The 21,812-nt window shown below is 59.5% G+C and overlaps 2 protein-coding genes across 2 annotated transcripts; both read left to right on the forward strand.

Annotated features, from left to right (window-relative positions):
• Positions 1 to 667: 667 nt before the first annotated feature.
• Positions 668 to 14,844, forward strand: CCDC27 (coiled-coil domain containing 27; the record flags this gene model as incomplete). Its single annotated transcript, XM_079698543.1, has 14 exons — positions 668 to 853; positions 1,381 to 1,513; positions 1,990 to 2,139; positions 2,520 to 2,630; positions 3,204 to 3,361; positions 6,159 to 6,338; positions 6,559 to 6,660; positions 7,073 to 7,168; positions 7,387 to 7,792; positions 8,009 to 8,139; positions 10,575 to 10,652; positions 10,897 to 11,109; positions 13,108 to 13,212; positions 14,719 to 14,844. 14 exons carry the CDS (start codon positions 668 to 670, stop codon positions 14,842 to 14,844), a joined length of 2,175 nt encoding a protein of 724 aa, XP_079554669.1.
• Positions 14,845 to 18,355: 3,511 nt separating this feature from the next.
• Positions 18,356 to 18,895, forward strand: SMIM1 (small integral membrane protein 1 (Vel blood group); the record flags this gene model as incomplete). The annotated part of the gene is made up of 2 exons (XM_079728510.1): positions 18,356 to 18,465; positions 18,769 to 18,895. The coding sequence occupies 2 exons, from the start codon at positions 18,356 to 18,358 to the stop codon at positions 18,893 to 18,895; spliced, it is 237 nt and encodes a 78-aa protein (XP_079584636.1).
• Positions 18,896 to 21,812: the final 2,917 nt, after the last annotated feature.

Raw genomic sequence — 21,812 nt, forward strand, 5'->3', positions numbered from 1 at the left:
CAGTTTGAGAAACATGAAGTGGCCAAAAAGAAAATTTTTCAAGTAGCAGCCTGGATGCAGAGAAACAACACCATTTCTTTGTGTCCTTTGCAAGCCTGAGGTCTGCGTGTCCAAGAATCAGATGGTGGGAATTTAGCAAAATCACAGTAAGTCTCTTTCCGCTATCCCAATTCTATTTTTAAAAAAGAAGTACATACAGTATTCAGGTGTTAAGAAATATGTCTGAAGTGTGGACTTTAATTGAAAAGGTTAAGTGTTCACATCAGAGCCATTGACAGTGTCAGATTGTTAAATAAGGTGAAATACTAATGATGGGGGAAAAAAAAATACAGAAGAATGGGCTGCTAATGCCTCGGGGCACTTCTCCTGTGCTTGTAACATTCTGTGTGTACAGCGAAGCAGCTTATGGTTCCCCTTCCCAGTAGAAAATTAAGACAGATGACAGGCGCTGTTTCTATGTTTCTATGGAGACATCTGTGATGCCATAGACTGCTCCCAGGACCCCTTAGGATGTGGAGCTTGGGAAGCTGGTTTTCTCCCGGCCTGTGCTTGGCCCTGCACATCCATGACTGGGGCTGTGTTCCCTCGACACCCTGCTCCAGACCCGGAGGACAGGTCCAGGTCATCATTCAGGTAGCCCACCTTGGCTCTCTGCTCCATGTCCCCGATGTTACCGATCAGAGCCGGCACGCCCAGGAAGAAAAGTCTGGTGCCCAACTGGCTAGAGAAGGGCCTGATCGCCCTACGGCAAGTGGCCAGCCGGAACGAACAGACCCCAGAATGGAAACTTCGCCAAAAAGAGCGCTCCCTCAGCAAGTCAGCTCAGGCCATCAACCGCTACGACAGGAAGATGGTGCGGAGCCTCGGGAGAAGGGATGGCCCGGCCACATGCAGGTCATCAGGAGATGACCTGCTTCTCCCACTGGATGAAAGGCCTTGAGGGTGGTGGGCTAATAAGAGCATCCCAAATCAGCTTGGCTGATGGATTACAAAGGGTGGATTCTGGGAGTGGATGGAGACTGGGAGAGATGATGCAGTGTCTGCTCTGAGCCTTCCTTAGGGGAGTCTTGAGAAGGAGGGAATGGGGAGCAGAGAAAATAAGGAAGAGCAAGCGCGGGCGGGAAGGTTCAGGCAGGTACCACGCGCTGGCGGAGACTGGAGAGCCACCGCGCTCCCCAGGGGCCTCCTAAGTGGACTTGACTCTGGGCTCAGCCGACTGCAACTTCTAAAGCAAGGTCCCCACGAAGCAGCCAGCTTTCCGGGAGGGCACAGCCCACTGTGGTCGGCACACACGGCCAGGCCCTGGCGCTCCGCCAGCAGATGGGAGCGGGGCTTCCCGGGTCCCTCTTCTCCTGCTGGTCTCATTTTCCTGCTCCTCAGAGAGATTTCAACAAGGACACCAGCCCCCAGGACAGCGGCTTCCTGTCTGAAATGGAGGCGCTTCGGAGCAAGTTTCTCACACGTCCGGGCTGTCCCCAGTTCAGCACCAGGTCCACGTCCATGACCCACTTTGGTGAGCGTGCCCAGCGGGGCCCCACGTGGGCACCCCCCCCAACCACCCAACCCACCCATCGGAGTCCGGGACTCGCACGGGGTCCTGGCACACAGCAGCCTGCGGGGGTGGCCAGAGGGGATGTGTGCAGTGGCCACAGCTGCTGCTTCTGAAATTGGCTCTCAGCTGAGGCCAGAGTGGGAGCGGGGAGGGAGGGAAGGAAAGGCCTGTATTTCTGGTCTCCCAGCCCTCTTGCGTTTTCTATTGTCTCTCTCACCAAGATTCAATAGAGCTGGGACAGGGGAGGAGAAGTTTGAAGATTCTGGAAGCTTCAGGAAAGAGGTCCATAGGGCCAAAGGCAGCTCATTAGGGACCGAGCCCCGAAAGGAGCCTCAGCAAGCCTCTCGTCTAAGCCTACGTTGCTCTGATATGGATAAGAGGCTCCGAGAGGGCAGCTAAGGCGCCCAGCTGTCACCGAGTGGCGTCGGTCAGGCCAGGTGTCGTCCCAGACCTCCCGCTCCAGGACCTAGGCTACTCCCATCTCCCCACACAGGGCATTTTCCTTAATGGTGTTGACATTGAGGCCAAGTGCCTGCAGCCAGCAACTGGGGTCCTGTCCGTGGATCTCAGGCGGCAGTCAGGCAAAAGTAGGGCCCCGCCCACCCGTCCAGGCTCTAAGCTTCCCTTTCTCAGTGCCAGGGCCTCAGAGAGCAGCCAGCACTCCAGGTCTTAGAGGAGGAGCCACTTTTGCAGGAGGGAACGGGGCTGCCCTCCAGGGAAGGGGATGCACCAAACTGCAGAGATTAAGTTGCACCTGGTCAGTTTCAGGTGGACACACCAGTGGTGGGTAGGGGAACAGAACTACGTTTCGATTCCGTCGCCTAGTCCAGTCCTGTGCATCCGCTGAGAAAACCACCTTGAACCCTACCCAACATTTAAAAGGAAACGAAATACTAGTCTCTGTCCTGGAGGCCTTGGGAAGACTCGGCCTTAGCCGTCATCTGTTGGCACGTTTACCATCCTGCAGGTTCAGCCACGGCTCTCGCTCTCCCCGAGGACACGTGCGTCAGCTCTGAGACCTGGAAGGTGACTGAGGACCTGCTCTCTGGTCAGGAGGGCTTGGACGTGAAGGTGGACGGTGAGGGCGGGCCTGCTGGGCATTGGGGCACGTGTGACCCATGGGGTTCTCTCCTCGGACCCCAGCCCTGAGGTCCTCTGCCTTCACCTGCAGGGACCCCTGCTCCCCGCAGAGCCACCCGATCGTGCCCCATGGAACTCCCTTCCTAGGACCGCCTGCCTGGCCCTATGTACCTTACACAGGCTCCTGGGATGCAGCCTTCCTTGATTAGAGGGACCCACATGCACTGTTCCTACAGACAAACACTTTTGTTCATCCAGAGGTGAAATCCACCCCCAGATGTCTCCTTTGCCTGAATTCAAGGAAACTCCTCAAAAGTGTCCCCTGTGCACGGGGCAGAGTCAGGATGTCCCCTCTTGTCCTGACCCCCAGGCTCTGGGAATCTTGAAGGGTGCTTTGATGTCTCTCATACACACTGGGCTGGGTGTAGGGGATGGACGAGGATGTGGAGGAGCCCAGCTGGGCAGGGAAAGGTTTCAGGGGGAATCTTGAAAGGGGGATGTTACGGAAGATCCGGGGCAACTCAGCTCGGGGAGAGTCTGACCGACACCCACCCTCCCTGCCTCTTGACAGGCTGCCGGCTTCCCTTTAGTAAGAGTGCCTGCGAGTTCAATTATCTTTGGAAGACGAGTGAATCCCAGGTGTTGAGCCCGGCCCCCAGCAACCCGGTCCTAGGGCAGAGCTACCCAAGGAAGTGGGTACCTTGGTACATCTCTGTCATCCGCAAGAAGGTACGGCCGAGCGTGGAGCCCAGGCATGGATCCTGGTCCTGGCGCCCCGGCTCCACATCCTGCCCGAGAGGGTGGCCGACCCTGGGGGCTCTTGTTCTAGTATCTGGTTGGCTGTGTAAGCAGGTCCCAGACATGGCCTGAACTGACATCCAGACCCCCTCCCATGGCTTCTACGAATCAGATGTTTTACAAGCCTTGGTCCTGCCGATCTTCATCCCTGTGGGGGGCAGTTTAGGCTGGCCTGGACGTCACCCACTCTTACACAGCTCCCCCCATGAGTCAAGACCTTCAACATCCATATATTCTTTAAAATAGTAATAGTCAGCTTGATGGGCAAAGATCTACCTACGGGTTGATTCATCGTGGTATCATTTTTTCATCCACGTTTATGAGAGGGACTGGCCCATAATTTACCCACCTTGTCATTCCCTGTTTGCTTTTGGTGTCAGAGTTTTCTGGCCTCATAACAACAACAACAAAAGCTGGAAAGTTTTCCCTCTTTTTCTATTTTCTGGAAGAGTTTGCATAAGGTTGGTGTTATTGCTTTGTTAAATTCTGAAGAATTCGTCATTGAAGCCATCTGTACCTGGCAATTTCTTACAGGGTTGGTTTTTAAAATAACAAATTCAATTCCTTTTAAGATATTCTGACTTCCTTTTCTCCCGCTTCAGTTTTGGTAAACTATGTTTTTCTAGGAATGTGCCCATTTCATGTAAATTTTCAAATCTGTGAGCCTAACTCTGTGCACAGGAGTCTCTTAGCACTATTCTTCCAAAGTCTGGAGAAGATTCTGTAGAAGATTGCCTGTTATTTTTGTTCCTGACATCATTAACTTGTGCCTTCTCTCTTTTTCTCTCCACCAGTCTTATCAATGTTAAAAGTCTTCTCTTAGGGGCTTCCCTGGTGGTGCTAGTGGTTGAGGGTCCGCCTGCCGATGCAGGGGACGCGGGTTCGTGCCCCAGTCTGGGAAGATCCCACATGCCGCGGAGCGGCTGGGCCCGTGAGCCATGGCCGCTGAGCCTGCGCGTTCGGAGGCTGTGCTCCGCAATGGGAGAGGCCACAACACTGAGAGGCCCGTGTACCGCAAAAAAATAAAGTCTTCTCGGGCTTCCCTGGTGGCGCAGTGGTTGAGAGTCCGCCTGCCGATGCAGAGGACACGGGTTCGTGCCCCGGTCCGGGAAGATCCCACATGCCGCGGAGCGGCTGGGCCCGTGAGCCATGGCCGCTGAGCCTGCGTGTCCGGAGCCTGTGCTCCACAGCGGGAGAGGCCACAACAGTGAGAGGCCCATGTACCACAATAAATAAATAAATAAATAAAGTCTTCTCTTAGGATCAGCTTCATTTTTTTTTTTTTAACGTTTTTGTTTTTGGTTTAAGCTCGTGAAGCTCTAGTGACAATTATGGAAATGTCACACAAAATGCTGGGTAGTTGGTGGGCACACAATGGGGACTCACGAGCCCTGATAGTGTGGGTCCATGAGTATTCATTTTATCTTTATTCCCGAAACTGTACCTCTAATTTTATGATAGATTTCATAGCTTGTTTTCTTTAGAATTCACAATTTAAAAAGCATCGATACCATTGGAACAAGCAATTCCACTTTTGGAAAATAGCCTGGGGATATAATTAGATAGAGTCTCACAGGTATACGTCAAAGGAGGCTCTTTGCAGTGCTGCTAGGAAAGGGAATTCCAGGGGAAGGGCTGCAGGCTGGGCTGCCACCAGGGGCTCACAGCATGTCCTCAGGGTCCTGTTCCCTCACCTCTGTGTTCGTCTGCCCTGTGGTAGGTAGCACCACCTGTAGCAGCCCCAGAGGAAAGGAGCATCCCCTTCCCGGGAACCACGTCTGGTTTGGACACATGGTGTTCAAATCACCATGGCCTGGGTGAAGAAATGGGATTTCTCCATGACTATTTTAACATAATACTATAACTAATTCCCGTATACACTCCAGATTCCCCGAATGTTAAAATGTTGCCGATTTGCCCTGTCCTCCTCTCCCCACCACCCCATCTCCCTATATCATCCATTCTTGCCCTGATTTTTAAAGATTCTCTTCGTGCTATGTTCTTTAGGTTAAATTTCCAGTTCTTTTTCTGAATTCTTGAGATGGATCATTGATTTTCCATTGTTTCCCCTAATCCATGCATTCGAAGGCTATAAATCTGTCCTTAATCACAGCTTTTTATTCGCCCGTCTTGACGTGTCCAAATGTTTATTATCGTCCAGTTTAGAATATTTTCTAACTCCCTTTGTAACTCTTCTTCTTGGACTTGTGGGCTCCGTGGAAGCCTATCACTTAACTCCTAGACATTTGGACGACCCCTAGTTATCTTTTCCTTCCAGAATTCTGTCTCTGACCCCCTCCCTCTTGCCTGGAGAATCCCCTTTAGTATTTCTCTCAGTTGTCCAGCTCTGCTGGCGACAAATTCTTCCAGTTACTGTTTGTCCAAAAACACCTTTATTTTATCTTCAGTTTTGAATAATTGAAGGCATGGAGATTTTGAGAGTGGATGGTTGATGGGCAGTGGGCCCAGCCCTGACAAGCCCCTTGGAGGTGGCCCTCGGTCACACCTGGGGGCTGACTGGGAGTCAGGCCTGGAGGGGAGGCTGCCAGGAGATCCCCGGGCAAGGGTGGCCCTTAAGCAGGAGGTGGCTGGGGATGGCGGATGGGGTGTCCAGGGCAGCGGGCCTGCTCTTCCTGGGCCCGGAGCTGCTGCTCTGCGGGCGGCCGGCGGTGCTGGAGGCACGTCTGAGTGGCCTGACGGTGTCTGGCGCTGCCCTGTTTGTGCCCAGGACCGGTGCCTGTTTGCACTGGGGAAGGAAGCCCAGCGCCTCTCCGAGCTGGAGGTGCAGGTTCAGAAGAAAGACGAGGAGATCCTGGCTCTCCAGGAGGAGAGGGAGGCCTTGAGAAAACAGCTGAAATGCCTCCTGGAGAGCAACAGCCAGGAGGCCTCGCTGAGCGAGGTCACGAGGGTGAGCAGAGGCAGGCGCTCCGCGGGCAGTGGTGGCTTGGATTAGCCTGAAGTGTTCTAGCTGTGGGGGTTTCGTGTCCTTGCCTGTAACGTCGGGGTGGGCCCCTCCCCCAGGTCTAGGGGGCGCCCTGGAGGAGGCAGGTCGGGGTAGGACTCTGCGTGGCCCAGGGGAGCAGTCGCCAGGGTCTGAGATCTGACTTCCTTCACGTCTGGGGATACAGCCAGTGTTTATGCTGGTTCCTCGCGTGAAGTGGGGGCTGGAGGCTTCCGACCATCACCGGACCCTCTGGCCGCCACCAGAAAAAGCTACCCAGGCACCGATGGTGGGGGACTGGTGGGCGGGGGCAGCAGGAGTCTGGAGAGGCCTGGAAGCCTCATCCTGTGACCCTCGTTCCCCGGCCTCCTGGGGGCTGTCAGATAGGCATGAGCGGGCAGTGCAGGGCAGTGACCGGTGGGCACGTCTGAGGTCGGCCGCCTGCCAAACTCCTCCAGACGAGCAGGTTCATTACTGCCAGGCCACTCGCCAGGGCTGCTCCGGGTGGGGGGGGCGGAGCCAGAAACCATACGGCCCCCCAGGGCTGCCATCTGCACACTATGGCCCCCTGCCCACCGACAGGGCACCCTTGGCAGGAGAACGGTGGGTCCCCCTTCCAGGAAGATAGGTCTCGGTGGCACGGCCCCGGGGGTGCTGAAGGTGCAGGTTGAAACCCCGAGGCTCCCACGGGCCTCTTACAGGAGCGGCCGTCGGAGTCCGCGCCGAAGCTGCAGGGGAGACTGAGCACCCTTAGGACCTTCTCCGGAGGCGAGGAGGAGCCGGAGCACAGGCAGCAGGTGCGGGCGGGCCGGGGCCTCCTCTCCCAGGCTGCCCGTGCGATGCCCAGGCCACAGGCTCCCACCTGCCGTCCTCACCCGGGGGTCCTCGCCCAGGCGACACCCTCGGCCGCACTGGAGGGGAGCAGGGGAGGGGTGACGGGGCAGCTCCTCCCCCTGAGGGGCCCCCTGCGCAGGGCACCCCCCGCCCCCGTGAATGGCCGAGCCCCTTTCCACAGGGGTGCCCACAGTCCTGCCCAGCACGCCCGTCCCTCCCCCAGATGCAGGGAGAGCACGCCGTGACCGACAGAGGCAGGGACCTGGAAGGAGGCAGCTACGAGGAGGAAGAAGGCCTGGAACGGGAGGCCGAGCAGGCGGCGGACGAGGGGGTGAGGGCCAGTGCCAGCAGGAAGGAGATTCTGCAGCAGAAGCCAGGCGAGGAGGAGGAGACGGCGATGGTGGTGGCCGCGGAGGGCGCCACGGAGGACGCCGCGGAGTGGGAGGCCGCGGGCGGGAAGAGGGCTGCCTCCGTGGCCCACACCTTCGAGGGGGAGCTGACAGCCCAGCTGGAGGGGTACGAGCAGCTGGTCCAGGAGCTCCAGTTCCAGCTCGAGATCACGAGGACCAGACACTCCCTGGCAACAGGTGGGAAGTTGGAGGATGATGAGGCGGGGCCAGCAGCGGGCGTGCCCAGCTCTGCCGGCTTTGCCCCATGTTCCTCTCAGCCTGGACCATGTGGCGGCAGCGCTGGAGCCCCGGGCTGGGAGCCAGCAGCCCTCAGCCTGCAGTCTCAGCCTGGAGCCCTCGGGATGACGCGGTGACCAGCGCCCTCTCCTCCCCTCTTGCTCTCGCCTCACCCAGGAGCCATCATGTCTTTACAACGACAAGTGGAAATCCAAGAGTCCCAACTGCAGAGCTTCAACACGGAGAATGAGGCGCTGCAGAAGGAGCTGCGAGAACGGAAGCAGCAGCTGCGAGCCATGTCCGACAAGGTGGCCGTGTCCTCTGGCACGTCACAGGCGTCCTCCCTCTGCGGCTCTGTGACCGGTGCCGTCCGTCCCATCCCCCTGATGGAGGCGCTTGACTAGGGAGCCGATAGTGGCGGAGCTGGGGTTCACACCCTGCCCCGCCATGCTCTGCACTGCCCTGTGTCCCCAGCAGTCATCTCTGTGTCCTGGGCCACTGGGCTCCTGGCCATTTCTCAAGCATCTCCTGGCCCCTGGGTCCCAGGGCTGAGACCCCCACGGACCTTAGGGAAATCGCCAATGCACTGAAGCATTTGTATTTGTATTTTTAAATTTGATTTTATTTTTTGGCCACGCTGAATGGCTCACAGGATCTTAGCTCCCTGACAGGGATGGAACCCAGGTTCTCGGCAACGAAAGCATGCGTGGAGTCCTAGCCACTGGACCGCCAGGGAATCCCCTGAAGCATTTTTAGCTTTTATTTTTATCCAAGTTTTTCGTGCACAAAGCTACATAGCTTAAGGAACCAAACAGTTCCACAGGCTTATTGTGCGAAACAGGAGTCTGACCCTTCTCTTTCTCATTTGCCCATCCCCCAAGACAACCGCTTTCAACTCTTCTAGCTGATTCCTGAAGGCTGGCTCTTCGTATCGGGATTGCATGCTTACAATGCCCATTCTAGACGTTTCTCCATCTTGGCATCATCTAACGCTTCCCTCTTTCCTCGCTTGCCTCCCCAGCCTGGGAACTCCTCCCCCTCCCCATACTATTCCATCACAGCGTCAGTGAGTGGACGTTGCATTTACACCATTGAGACGGTTATCAGGTGCACACGCACGTGACTGAAACACACGTTTTGTGAAAGAGTATCAAGATCCATAAACCACATTTTAAAGCCGCTGCCATACACATCTTTTCTCTTTCTTGACCTACTCCCATATTTTTACTGGAGCACATCCTTCAGTAGTTTTTTGAGAAAGATGAGTGAAGGTAAAATTTGGGGGACATCATAAGGACATTCTGCCAATGTCCTTCTTCTACACATTAATAGAATTTGGTTGGGATAGAATTCCGGTATGGCAAGCACTTTCCCTCAGCAGTGTGAAGGCATTGCTCCATGTGTCCAAGCTTCTAGGGTTCTTGGTGGGAAGCCCAAACTCATCCTGACTCTTGTGCTTTCTTACAACATAGTTTTTGGTGGTGCTTGGTTTCTCTCTGGAAAGTTGCAAGATCCTGCCTTTGTCCCTTGTGTGCAGAAGCTTCCATAGTTGGCTCTTATTAAGGGTCTGTTTTCATTTGTCCTGGGCGCTCAATGGGCAACTGGAAACATGTGTCCTTCAGTTCTAGAATTTTTCTTTGTTTATATAGTTTTTATTTCGTTCTCTCTGTTTCCTCTGAATCCTCCTTCTGGCATCCCCATCAATCAGCCAGTGGACCTCCCCTTCTGGTCTCTTTTTTCCTTCCTGTCTGTTCCCTCCTACCTTTCATCACTTTGTCTTTCTGTTTCACTTTTAAGAGATTTCCATAACTTTGGCAACAGCCCTCCTCCGGAGCTTTAATTTTGCTCATTTACAGTTCCCAAGATCTTGCTTTCGTTCTCTGAATGTTCCTCCCCCGCTTTTTTGGAAGCATACTCTCCTTTTGTTTCTCAATTGCAGTATGTCTCTGACCTGGCTGAGAGTGTAAGTAAGTGATAATTATGGGTTTTGGCTTCTTGTGCCATTTCTATCTCCTATAAGCTCCTTTTGTAAGTCTGTTTTTGGTTTCTGTTATTCCTGCAAGAATCTTGCTCCAAGGTCAGAGCTGCCTGGAATCTCTGAGCCCTTGAGTGATAATTTTGTGCTTCACGGCAGAGAGCTGGTCTTGGGCGTTTCAGCGGAGAGTTAGTTCAGTGGGCATGTTGTTGGGTCTCTCCTCTTGGTTTGCCCAGATTCTCCTGGAATCTGGGAAACGGAAAATTCCTTTCTCGGAAAGTAAAGTCCCAGCTGCCGGTGTTTTAGGACCAAGTCGGGCAGAGGCTGCAGTCTCCACATTCAGCCCCCACAACCTGCACCTGGAGCTGGGGGTCTCCACCAAGTGAGCCTGGCATCTCCCAGGCCAGAGACCCCCTGCGGCCCCCCGGCATCAAGTCTCCTGTCAGGTGGAAAAGGGGCGGGCGCACGGCAGCTCCCGGTCAGGGACGAGTCTGCGGCTCCTGGTTTCTGAAACGAAGTGCCTCGTCGTGTTGGTCTCCGCGTCCCGAACAGCCCAGCACCGCCAATTTCTGAGATTCCCAGGGACCCTGACAGCTCTCCCCACTGCTGGCTCTGGAGCCAGCTTCCCAAGTGTGTTTGGTGCCGCCTCACCGCCCACCCCCACCCCAGTCCAGAAGAAACCAACCGCGGAGCTTTCGTCTTCCTGAGGTTCAGGGAGGGGGCTGTCTCGCCCCCCAGCCCCTGAGCGAAGCGCCCTCTGCCTTGCAGTTCTCCAACCTCCGGGAAGACAAGAAACACGAGCAGATGATGGGACTGATCGAGAAAGACAACCTCCTCCTCCGACAGGTGCCCGCGGGGTGGCCAGGGGGCAGCCGCAGGCCCGGAGGGTGACGGTGGGGGCAGAGGAAGCTGGCAGATCCCTCACCGCTGGGCAGCACCCCATTCAGCAAATCCACAAGCACAAACACCCACAGGGGTCCCTGCCACGGCCGGGGCCGGGCTGACTTGAGGAGCTCAGGGAGAGGTGGCCGTCTTCAGGGGAAGGAGGTGGGGGCAGGAGGGCCTACTGCTCTGTCTCTCCGCCCCCCAGCAAGTGTCAGAGCTGGAGAAAGAACTGGTCAAGCGGGAACGGACCATCTCGGAGTTGGAGGCCGAGGTCAGCCAGCTGCAGGCCCAGGTGAACCAGAGCCAGGACCATCTGCAGAGGCGGAAGCAGCTGCAGGAGGAGATGCAGAGCAAGAACGAGATGATCCAGGAGGAGAAACAGCAGGCCCGCGTGGCCCTGGAGAGCGCCCAGTCCAGGGTACGCCCGGCTCCCCGCTCCTGAGGCCCTGCTCCGGGGCCCTCACCCAGCGCCGCCCACCGCCCACCCCGGGGACTGTGCACGGGTGCTCTGGCTCACCCCCACCCCTTGTGTCCAGGAATGCTGGTGGAGGTGGGGGCAAGGCTGCAGTGGGCGTGGCAGCCTTAGACGTAGGAGCCGGAGGGCGCCGGGTGTCGGGGCTTTGTCTATGGAGGAGCCCCTTGGGTTGTGCTGTGAAAGGGACCCAGGGGTGAGGGTGGCCAGCCAGGAAGGAGAGAAGCAGTAATAATGCCATCCACGTATAACTTAGAGAGCACTTGCTGTGGGTCAGGTGCTGTTCTGAGCATTTATTAAGGCATTCAACCCTGTTAACAAAGCTGGGCTGTGGCTTTCATGAGTGTCCTCACCTGATAGATAGGAACCCGCAGCAGAGAGGGTAAATGGTCCATCCGAGGTCCCAGAGCTGCGTGGACGTGGTGCTAGGGTGTGAAGGGCAGGGTCCGCATTCTGAGCCCCCCATTAGATGTGAGCAAAGGCATGGGCGGGGGATTTAGGAGGGACCCGTCAGAGAAGATCTGACTTGATTTAGATCCAAAACCAGCAAAGGTAAAGGCCCCGAGCGTGCAGGCTTTTGAAATAACATTTTCCCCACTCACCCACCAGGAGTGCCACCTGTAACCAGCCGTGTTCTCCGTCCTGTTGGGGCCGGCCTCCTGCTGGCCAGCTGACAGCATCACTGAGCCCCTCCCCCTTGCCTGTTATCTTTTATAAAACTGTGTTTCCCATCCAACAGCATTCCCAGCTAAATCGCTAGATGGGTGACGGTGTATAGATGGTTCCATTTCTAGTGGGTTTGGTAGAGCCCAGAATGCTGTGTTGAGGAAGATTCTGAGGCTCAGTCTGGGGTTGGCAGGAAGTAGTGCCATGACCGGTGAGTGATGCCTGAGACAGGCCCGGGTGTGGGGCACTGTGGATGGTTGCCCCAGGTGACTACCACCCCTTACCCAGCAGGAGCCACCTCTGGTACAGAGGGCAAGCCCCCGTTTCCCTCATGAGCCCTGTACCTAGCGTGGTGCCTGGCACAGAGCTGGCATTAATCCATGTTGGAAAGAAGGAAAGGAAGCCCTCTGCCCCCTCAAGGTCCAGGGGCTTGTGGCATCCCTGTCCCAGAGGCAAAGTGGACTGACTTGCATGGCGTTAGGCAATGCCACATCTCTCCAGTGTGGCTCTCCCTCAGCATTTCTACATCGGCAGGGCTCCCGGACACTGAGGGTGAGAAGCTGGAGCTGAGCTTGTCACTGTGACTTGGGGGACACTGTGTGAGGGCTTCTGGGGTGCATATCGGAGGAGTTTATTCTGAAATTACTGGGAGGCATGATTCGCTCACCTCTGGGGAGGTGGGCTAGGGCCCTGAGCAACCACAAGGATGCTGATGGCAGAAAAAGACTAGACAGCCTTAGTGGTCCATTCTGCTTAACTGCTGGTTAACGCCTGGTTAACGCCTGGTTAACGCCTGGTTAATACAGATGCCCACAGCATGGAGGAAGGGAGGGAGTACAATGACCAAAGGGGGGCTAACGGAGTCTGCAGGACGTTTTCTGCGCCACTGACAGTCTCCTGGGGGTCAGCAGGAGACTGTGGCTGAAGCTCCTTCAGGGAAGGGGGGAAGGTCTGGGGGTCATTTGGAGCTTTTGTTTTGTTTTGTTTCGACCACATGCAGGTTTTGCTTTTTCAATTAAAAACAAACGAACAAACAAAACTTGGTGTGGTAGAAAGTCTTTGCACTTCGGTGTTAAGCTTCCTGGGTCCAGGTTGTGATCTGGCACCTTCTAGCTCTAAGGCGACCACGCTGACCTCTCCCACCCTGATTCCAATTCCTAAAGCCAGGAAAAATGAGGCCAGGTCTACCTTCCCTAGAACCTCAGTAAGGTGGCAGGTGTGGAGGATGCTGCCTTCCTCCGTTAAAGGCGAGCTTGGTTATTTTCCCTTTGCTCACAGCTCGAAAGACTAAGGAACAAGATCATCCAGGCCACCTTCAACACCATAGGATTCAAGTCCTTGGCCACCGAGATCTCTGACAATGACATCCTGGAGGCCTTGCAGGTATATCCAGCCTCCTTGTCCCCGGGGCCATGTCTCCACGCCAGAGCTCCAGGGTCTGCAGCTGGGGGCAGAGGGGAGAGGCCTGGATGGGAGGCTAGGGACCCCCATTCTTGTCCTGGTGGTGTCACCCTTTTACTGTGACCCCAGAACAGTCCTTTCTCTCTGCTTAGGCAGAGGGGACTAGGTCTTCCTAACGGGTGGCAATGTCCCCGAGCTGCTCTCAGCATTCAGCGCCCAGCAGCAGCTGCTGCAAACCCACCCAGTGCAGTAGCGAGGGGACCAAACTGCTGGGTCCTGGGCATGTTCCTGCAGCAGGAACCCATCCCCAGGCTCTGCCCAGCTCAGCCTCCTCCAAGGATGCTACTTTGCACCTCAGCCTGGCCTCCGCTGGAATCCCTGCGGAGCCAGGAGTCTGGCACGGACCCTCTCCCCGGCCTTAGTCCATGCCAGCTCCTCACTGACAGGCAGAGGCCTCAGAGGCGCAGGGCGGTGTAGGGGCAATAGTGCAGCTTTGGGGCGGCAATAGTGAGTCACCACCTCCTGGACCTTAGCTTCAAAGCTGCGGGCCGGTCACTTGACTTCGCTGAGCCATAGAGCTTCCCTCTGTACCCGGGACAGCGTGCCTGCCTTCCAGGGGGCATCACGGGGCCCACAGCTCCGGGAGGAAAGCACCTGAAAGACAGGTGCTCCGTGCGGGGCCTCAAGCCTCCTTCGACAGCACAGCCTTAGACCCCAGCAGCTACCCATGACCTGCCACCGGCCCACATTTCCCTGGGGCTTGGTTCCTTCCCTCTGTGAGGTGGGGCGGGGCCCTAGTCAATGGTGCTCTTGTAGGGTGGCCACAGTCCTCAGGGCAGAGGGGACCTCCGCATGGGGACCTGAGGAGAGGTCTCTGTTGTTTGGGACCTGAGGCCTGGTTACTGTTATTTGTGGGAGGGGAAGAGGGAGGAAGGAGAGAGAAGGTGGGAGGGAGACAGAAGGTGGGAGGGGGATAGGAGGAGTCATCACCATCACCATCACCAAGTAGCCAGGGAAAAGCCCCTTCCTTTGCCAATGCCCTACTCAAACCAGCAATGGGCCAGGGAGAAGGAGGCTGACGAGGGGTGGGACAGCTTTCCCTGCGCCCAGGACAGAAGGGATTTGAGGTTAAGACTTGACGGCCTCTGAGGTCTCTGGGAGTCTGGGCTCCCAGCAATTCCCAGAGGACTAAGAAGTGCATTTGGGGCAGACCCCAGGGGTGAGCTGACCTGGAGCTGGTGGTGGGCATCTCTCCCCAGCTCCGAGTTCTGTGGTTCCACCCCTGTGCCTGGATCAGCCGTGGTGGGAGGGATTTCGGAACAGAAATTGGCAAATGCTACAAACCAGAGCTTTTTATTTTCCCCTGGAGAACAGGTTGTAAATATTCACCAGCACAGCACTGAGGCAGCAGGCTCTTCTCGGGGAGGGAAGGGTGGTGTCCCAGGAGCCTGCAAGGACTGGGCTCATGCTGCTGCATGTCTTTTCTAGAGGATCATCTCAGAGAGAACCGACTACTACAACCAGTTGAAACAGAAGGGGGTCAAAGTGCCCCCCCTGCAGCAGTCGGAGATCTTATCCTCGCCCAGCAAGTCCAAGAAGATAACCTCCAAGTAGGCCCAACTAGGACCCCAGGCGCAGCCAGTCCAGCGGAGGCCAGGACCCAGCCTGGGTGTGCCCTGTGTGCCCCCGCTTCCCCTCCGTCAGCCCCCATGGCCTCACCCTTGCGCCCAGATTCAGAATTACACCTGCTGTTGGCCACCGTCTCACCTTCTCCTTCACTAGGACACACAGGGGAGCTGGGGCTACATGGACACCCCCATTCCAAAACTCACTCGTGGGGGGTCAGCACAGCAGTCTGCACCCCTGGCTCCTTCCTGGGAAGACCCCACGCTGAGCAGGGTGCCCTCTGGTGGTCCCAGGTGTAGGAGGCCTGAGACGGCTCCTGTCCACCGCATTCGGTTCAGACCCCACAGCGGTCCTTCTCTGCCGCACACACCTTTGGGGGTTCCCCTGTCAGGGGCTCCCCAGCTGGGGCACTGTTTTGCTGGTGCGACCCCGTGGAAGAAGATGGGTCGGGCTGTGGCACTTCTGTTCACATCCATCGCTCCTGAGATGAAAGATCTGCGAGGACAGGCACGCTTGTCAGTGTCGTTCACAGAGACCTGTGCCCGGCACACAAACACGTGGTGCACCTAGTCAGGCCTCGGCCTCTTCCCTTTGCTCTCCACCCTCACCTGTCCACGCATCCTTTCATCCTTTCCTTCGCGCAGCGCCCGCTCGCGCATGGCCGCCCCGGCCAGGCCTCTGGCCGCTCAGAGCGAGCGGAAGGCCGGCTGGCGGCTGGGGAACCCGATGACTGGGCGCCCCCGAGAACAGTCCGGTGTCTCGGTTCTAACCAGGCGCTCTCGCCATCCCCCCTCCCCGCACTGAGCCCGCTTCTGCGCTCGAGCCCGGTTCCCGGAGGGGAAACTGCCACAGTTGGGAGGGGTCGAGGCCCTGGAGAGAGGCGCGCTCTGCGGCTCCGGCGGCCCCGGCGGCCCCGGCGGCCCCGGCGGCCCTTGCTGCCCCTCGCCCCTGCAGCACGCACCTCCTGGAAGGCGTGGGGACCTTCCTCTTGCTCCGCCCCTGCCACGCCCCCGGGAACGGCCCCGCCCCTCCACCAGGCCCCACCCCCGTTCCCGGAGTCCGGCGGCCGCCGACCCACGGCCCCAGGCCCCGCCCCGTTCGTGCCCGCCCATCGAGCCCAGGCCCCGCCCCGACCTACCTGCCCGGCCCCTTCCCCGGGCCCCGCCACCCACCGCCTAGCCCCGCCCACGCCAGCCCTGCTCCGCCCCCGCTCAGGCCCCACCACCCACCAGGCCCCACCCCCTCCAAGGCCCCGCCCCCCTCAGGCCAGGGACACGTCCGCGGCGCGCGGAGCGGCCAGGGGCTGTCGAGCCAGGTGAGACACGGGGTCGGGGTGCGGTTTCCTCGAGTAGAAGGAGGTGGTGGGCTTGGTTTCGGCAGCCCCCCGCCCCGCTAGGCCGCGGCCTCTGCGAGCGGCCGGCCCGGGAGAGAGGAGTTGCTGGGGTGCGGGCGGGGTTGAGGCTGTCCCGGGCCCACAGACCCTGAGACTAACTGCCTTCGCCGCTCCTGCTGGCCGCCCGGGACGCCCCAGGGCCCCTTTCCCTTCCCTGCCGCTGGCAGCGCCGCTCGCTCCTCTTCACCTTTTCTTTATTTTCTGTCTTTCTTTAAGGTTGGAGGCATCTGAGGCTCCTCAGATCCCGAACTGCGGGCTGGGAGGAGGTGAGATCCACTGGCCGGGCTCTGACCATCTTCCTGGACCACAGAAGCTTCGACCCCCAACGCCAGGACTCTCCCCTTGTAAGCTGTGGGCTCCTTGGAGGCGCATTGGGGGTGAAGGGGTCTAATGTATATGCAGCCCCTGTGTGCCAAGGACTCTCTGTCCCCACACACTCCCAGGAGGCGGTGGTACCCCTGAGGGTCCCAGGGCTTAGCAGGTGTCCCTGCCAGGCAGCACAGCCCCAGGGTCCTGTGACACTGTGTGACCGTCGCGTGTGGGTTGGACAGACCATTACAAGCAAGTGAATGAAGCCCTCAGAAGCTCAGCTCCAGCACCTCACCACCTTCTGGTGGCTTTCTCCAACCAGGACTACTTGAGGGCCACCATCCATGTCAGTCAGGAGCTTGTTCTGCTGCAAATAACAGGAACCCACTGTCCCAGGCTTGAACAGATTGAGCTTGACCTCCTCAGATCGAGAAGCCCATGGGTGGGCAGTTGGTGTGGATTTGGAGACTCAGCACCATTGGGCTGGTGTGGCAGGATATCCATATTGCAAAGTGGCTGCTCAGCTCCAGCCATCACTTCAAGGCAGGAAGAAGGAAGTGGCTGTTCTTTTATTCATGAAAGCAAAAGCCTCCTGCCCCCCGCTGCACCCCAGCACCTTGCTCACATCTGGGTGACATGGGAAAGCAGGGGTCAGAGTATTAAGCTTGTCTTAGCCCATGACTGTCACTTTGGGCTGGCACACTGCTGCCTGGAACAAGATGGGGACTCTGGCCACCGGAGCGGGGGGGTGGACATTAGGTAGGTAGCTAACAGAGTTGGCCCTTAGCCCCTTTCCTGGACACACCCTGGGAAAGCAGAACCCACGCTCAACAAATGCTTGGCCTCCCCCAGGCCTGAGACCCGGCCTGCATGGCTACCCCAGAGCACAGGATCCCACAGGAAGGACAGGCTTTGTGGCTTTGAGACAAGCTCCCTTCCTTTGTCCCATGGGCCTGGGATTTGGGAAAGGGCAAACGTGGAAGCATTTTGGAGGTTTAAGAACTGCCTGAGTTCCTGAGTTTCTGGGTTGGCTTCTTGCTAAGTGGCTCACTGTGCTTTTTAAGCCTCTGTGTCCCAGATTCCATGGACAAAAGGTCAGGTTTTCCCAGGCTGGCGGGAGCTGAGCAAAGTCTCAGCCCCTGGACTCCCAGCAGGGCACAGCAGTGGGTGAGGCAGGGGCTGCAACTCGGACAGGCCAGAGGACACAGCTGCTGCTGCTGCGCAGGCCAGGCAGGCCGCCTCCCCCTACTGGACAGGCCGTACCAGCTGCCCCCGGTCCGGCTCCCCCGGTCCGGCTGCCCCGCTTGCCCCGCCGCCTTCCTTCCTAGCCTCCAGGGATGGCTCTGGGGCCTTATCTGGCAGGAATGGGAGGAGGGAAGGCCGTTAGTTATCAGGCTTGGTGACCTGGCCCCAGCCAGGGGCCCTCCAGGGTGGCAGCAGCTGTGCCTGGAGGGCCCCCCCGCCCCTGGGGGAGCAGGCTGGGTGGAAAAGCAGCCTCTCGCATTCCTGAGGGCAGGGTTTGCAGACTTTCAGACTCCCGGTTGGAATTCCCTCTTGCCTCCTCCCACGTGACCCTGGACAAGTGGCCTAACCCCTCTGCATCCTGGTCACCTCCTAAGCTGGCTGAGAGGATGCGGGCAAAGAGCCAGCCCACCTGGCCCGTCGCGGCCCCCAGGCAGACCCTCACCCCAAAAGCAGGGCCGCACGGAACCCTGCCCCTGGCCTCACCGGAACAGGGTGTCTTGGGAGGCTCAGCCCACCTTCTGACCCTCCCGCCAGAGCCCCGTGGCCCCCAGGATGCAGCCCCAGGAGAGCAGCATCCAGTACAGTAGGTGGGAGGACAGCAGCCGGGATGAAGTCAGCATGGCCAGCGGGCCCGGCGCAGAGGAGGCCTCGGGCTGTAAGAGGTGAGGGGCTGGGGAGGAGGGGCCCCCCTGGCCCTACGCAGGCCCCTCCCATCCCTCCTGCCAGCCTCTGCTCTGCGCCCACTGGGCGCCCACCCCAGGCGGTCTCGGCAGACCCGGGCCCCACACCTTCCCCGGTGTCTCCGCCACTCCCCTCCCTCCTGTCTTCCAGTCCAGAGAGCCCGGGCTGCCCTCCTCTGCAGCCCACCTGCCCGGGGCCCACTCCTTCTCCTCCCCCAGCCCCACCCCCGTCGCCCCGCACGGGGGGCCACCTGGGGGCTCACGTGCCTGCGGTTCTCACTCTAGGGTCTCCTGGAAGCTGTGCTCGGGCAAGCTGGGCATCTCCTTGAAGGTGCTGGGTGGAGTGGCCCTCTTCTGGGTCGTGTTCACCCTGGGCTACATCACCGGCTACTTCGTGCACAAGTGCAAATGAACGCTGCCCAGAGCACGCGCCCAGGGGCATGGGCTCGGAGGGACACCCGTGTGCGAGAACCCCTCCATGTACACGGACCCACCGGTGTACACGGACCTCAGTGTACACAGCCTCCCATATTCACAGACCCTCCTCTCTATGCACAGGCTCCCCTCTGTGTACACAGCCCCTCACCATGCACACAGACACTCTCCCCCCGACCAGTGCACAGACTCCAGGGGCACACGGGGCACACATATTGGCCTCAAGCTCACGGGGACACCACTGTGCACAGCTGTCACAGGCACCCACAGGCGTACAGCTGAACAGGGACACGGGTACACAAGGACACACACGTGCACGCCTGGCACACACAGCCACCCAGGGGCCCACATGGCTGGGAGACCGGGCCTAGCCTGAGCTGGGGCTGCAGGACACACCCAGGCTAGGCCCTCAGTCCAGGGCCCCGAGAGCTCCGCTTCTCCCCCCAGCCAAGGGCACAGGCCCGGCAGCCCCAGGGTGGGGTCCTCCCTGGGTGGGCATCGAGCGGAGCTGTGTGGCCCGGACCAGGCCCCTGCCCTCTCTGGCCCTTCTGACTCCCGTTGTGAACGGATGGCTCTGAGGGGGTGTGTGTGTCCCTCCGTCCATCCACCCTCCCCGGGGGCTGAGTCATTTCCTGGGTGGAGTGGGGAGAGGGGCCTTAGCCCTCGTCCCAGACCCACCACTGCATCTTCCCTCCAGGAAGGTGGACACGCTCCCCGGGGCTGTCCACCCCACAGAGTGGGCCCTGCAGGAGCCCTGCCCTCCGCCGGCACCCTGTAGGAGGCCCAGACCCTGCACACGGAGGTCGTCATTAAATGTCTGTTGAATGAAAACACGGATGACGGTGTCTCCTGTGGGTCTCCGTGGCGAGGTGTGACTCACGGCCCCCGATGTGAGGGCAGCTGGAGGGCATCTGGACAGCGGCCGGGAGGCCTGGCAAAGGGCCTGTGAGCCTCCTGCTGGCTCCGGGCCTTGGGATGTGCCCAGTCCTGGCCAGGCCCTCTGCCGGGAGGTGGGAGCACAGGGGCCAGCCTGCGGGCCCGCACGTGGCTGGACCTGCCCCTCCTGACCACGGACAGCGCCTTGCCGGCTCCCATTCGATTGGCCCTCGCCTGCTGTGAGCTCACGCCCCGGGCCCCGCAGACCCTTTGCCAGAAACACCTTCCTAGGGAATTGGTCCTCACCCCAGAGCTGCCCAGAACTGAGGGCAGGAGATGAGGGACAGTCAGGGTCCCTATGGGCTCACAGCAAACCTGGGTGTCAGAGGCCGAGCTGGCAGGGAGGGCAGAGACCCCCCGGGACTGGCCTAGGGCACGGCGGGCCCACTCCAAGTCTGCCCGGGCCGGGCGGGCGTGAGGTGGACTGCACCCCCCGGGTGATCCCTGGCTCTGAGCCCGCTGCTGGGCTGCGGTCTCCCAGCAGCGGTGCTTCAGCAGGGCCTGCTGCGGGGCAGGGGGCAGGGGAAGCAGGTTAAGGGGCAGTGGTGGAGGGTCTGTCCCAGCCGCCCTGGTCTCTGCGCCTCAGCACCCGTCTCCGGAGAGACTGCCCCCACCTGCTTGGCCACAGGCAGGGAGGGGCCCCAGCGGGCCCGCACCTGTCTGGCCTCAGCCTGGCACCCCAGTTGGAGTCCCCTCTGGCCATCTCAGGACGGGCACTGGGGTGGAGGGTGTGGGGAGGTGGGCAGGGGCCACTGGCCTGGCATGTTTCGGCTGTGTGGCCTCCGGGGTCTCTCGGCGGTCGGCGGTCCTCGCTGGAGGTGCGAGGGCTGGCCCTCCCCGAGGCCCAGTGCAGCCTCGGCCAGGAGTGGGGCGACGGCGCGGGACAGAGGGAGGAGGGAGGAGGGAGGAGGGAAGGGCCCCCGCTGCCCCTGCCCCCCACCCCCTCCGAGGCCTCTTTGGCTCCAGGGTCGCATTCCCCGAGTAGCCCCTGGTGAGGGGCAGGTCTGCGGATGGACAGGTCAGATGTGACTGGCCTGGGGCAAGGCAGGGAGGCGGGACCGGGCAAGGAGGGGCGGCGAGCCGGGGGAGAGGGAGTGACCTCGGAGCCTGTACGGCTCGGTCCGGCTCGGTCCGGCACCGCTGGGTGACGCCCAGGGTCCTCACGAGGGCTGCTCCCCAGGATCGGGGCGAACCTTACGGGCGGCCGTGGACGGCCACGTGGACGGGGCTGGGGTCTGGCTTGGATCTGGCTGGCCGCGCCCTGTGTGCCCCACGGCCAAGCAGGTCTTAGTATGGAGAGCTGGCTGCACCGGCCCGGAGCCTGGGGGAAGCACAGCACCCCCTGCCCCAGGCTCTACTGGCACCGGATGCCTGGCCCATGCAGGTGGGGGGCTACAGGCAGAGGCACGCGGGGCACACTCCTCCACGCGGGCCACCTCAGAGACGTGCCCCGGGGCCCCAGTGGGACCCGAGTGGCCGGGGTGGAGGTGGTGTCCCGACAGCCCTGGGAGGGTTGGGAGAGGACGGGCCAGGACCCTGGGCCTCTCCTCCCGCAGGAGGTTCAGGATCGGGGCGGCCGGCTGGAGGCGGGTCCCAGGAACTTGACCCCTTTGGGAAGGCCCCGGGGTGGGGTCCACCTGGTGGTGCTGCAGGAGCAGGTGCCCAGGGGTCAAGGGCGGCAGCTTCTCTGGGCCAGGCCCGAGTGACAGGAGATAACTGCCTCTCGCTCTCTGCTGGCAAGAGGGTCCCAGGTCCTCAGTTTCCCCATAGACACTTCCAACACGCACCTCCAGAAATCCCAGGAAGGACTCACAGGGAAGGAGCCGAGATGTTCCTTCTAAATGTTTTAATTAGAGGGTCGGGCTGACAAAAAGAAATGTCAGGGGGGTTTTCTGCTGTAAGTTGAATACGTTTCCAAACCCCGCACGGAATCAAACGGCACCAAAGAGCAGCAGGGC

The sequence above is a fragment of the Hyperoodon ampullatus genome, assembly GCF_949752795.1.
Source record: "Hyperoodon ampullatus genome assembly, chromosome: 2".
Taxonomy (NCBI): domain Eukaryota; kingdom Metazoa; phylum Chordata; class Mammalia; order Artiodactyla; family Ziphiidae; genus Hyperoodon; species Hyperoodon ampullatus.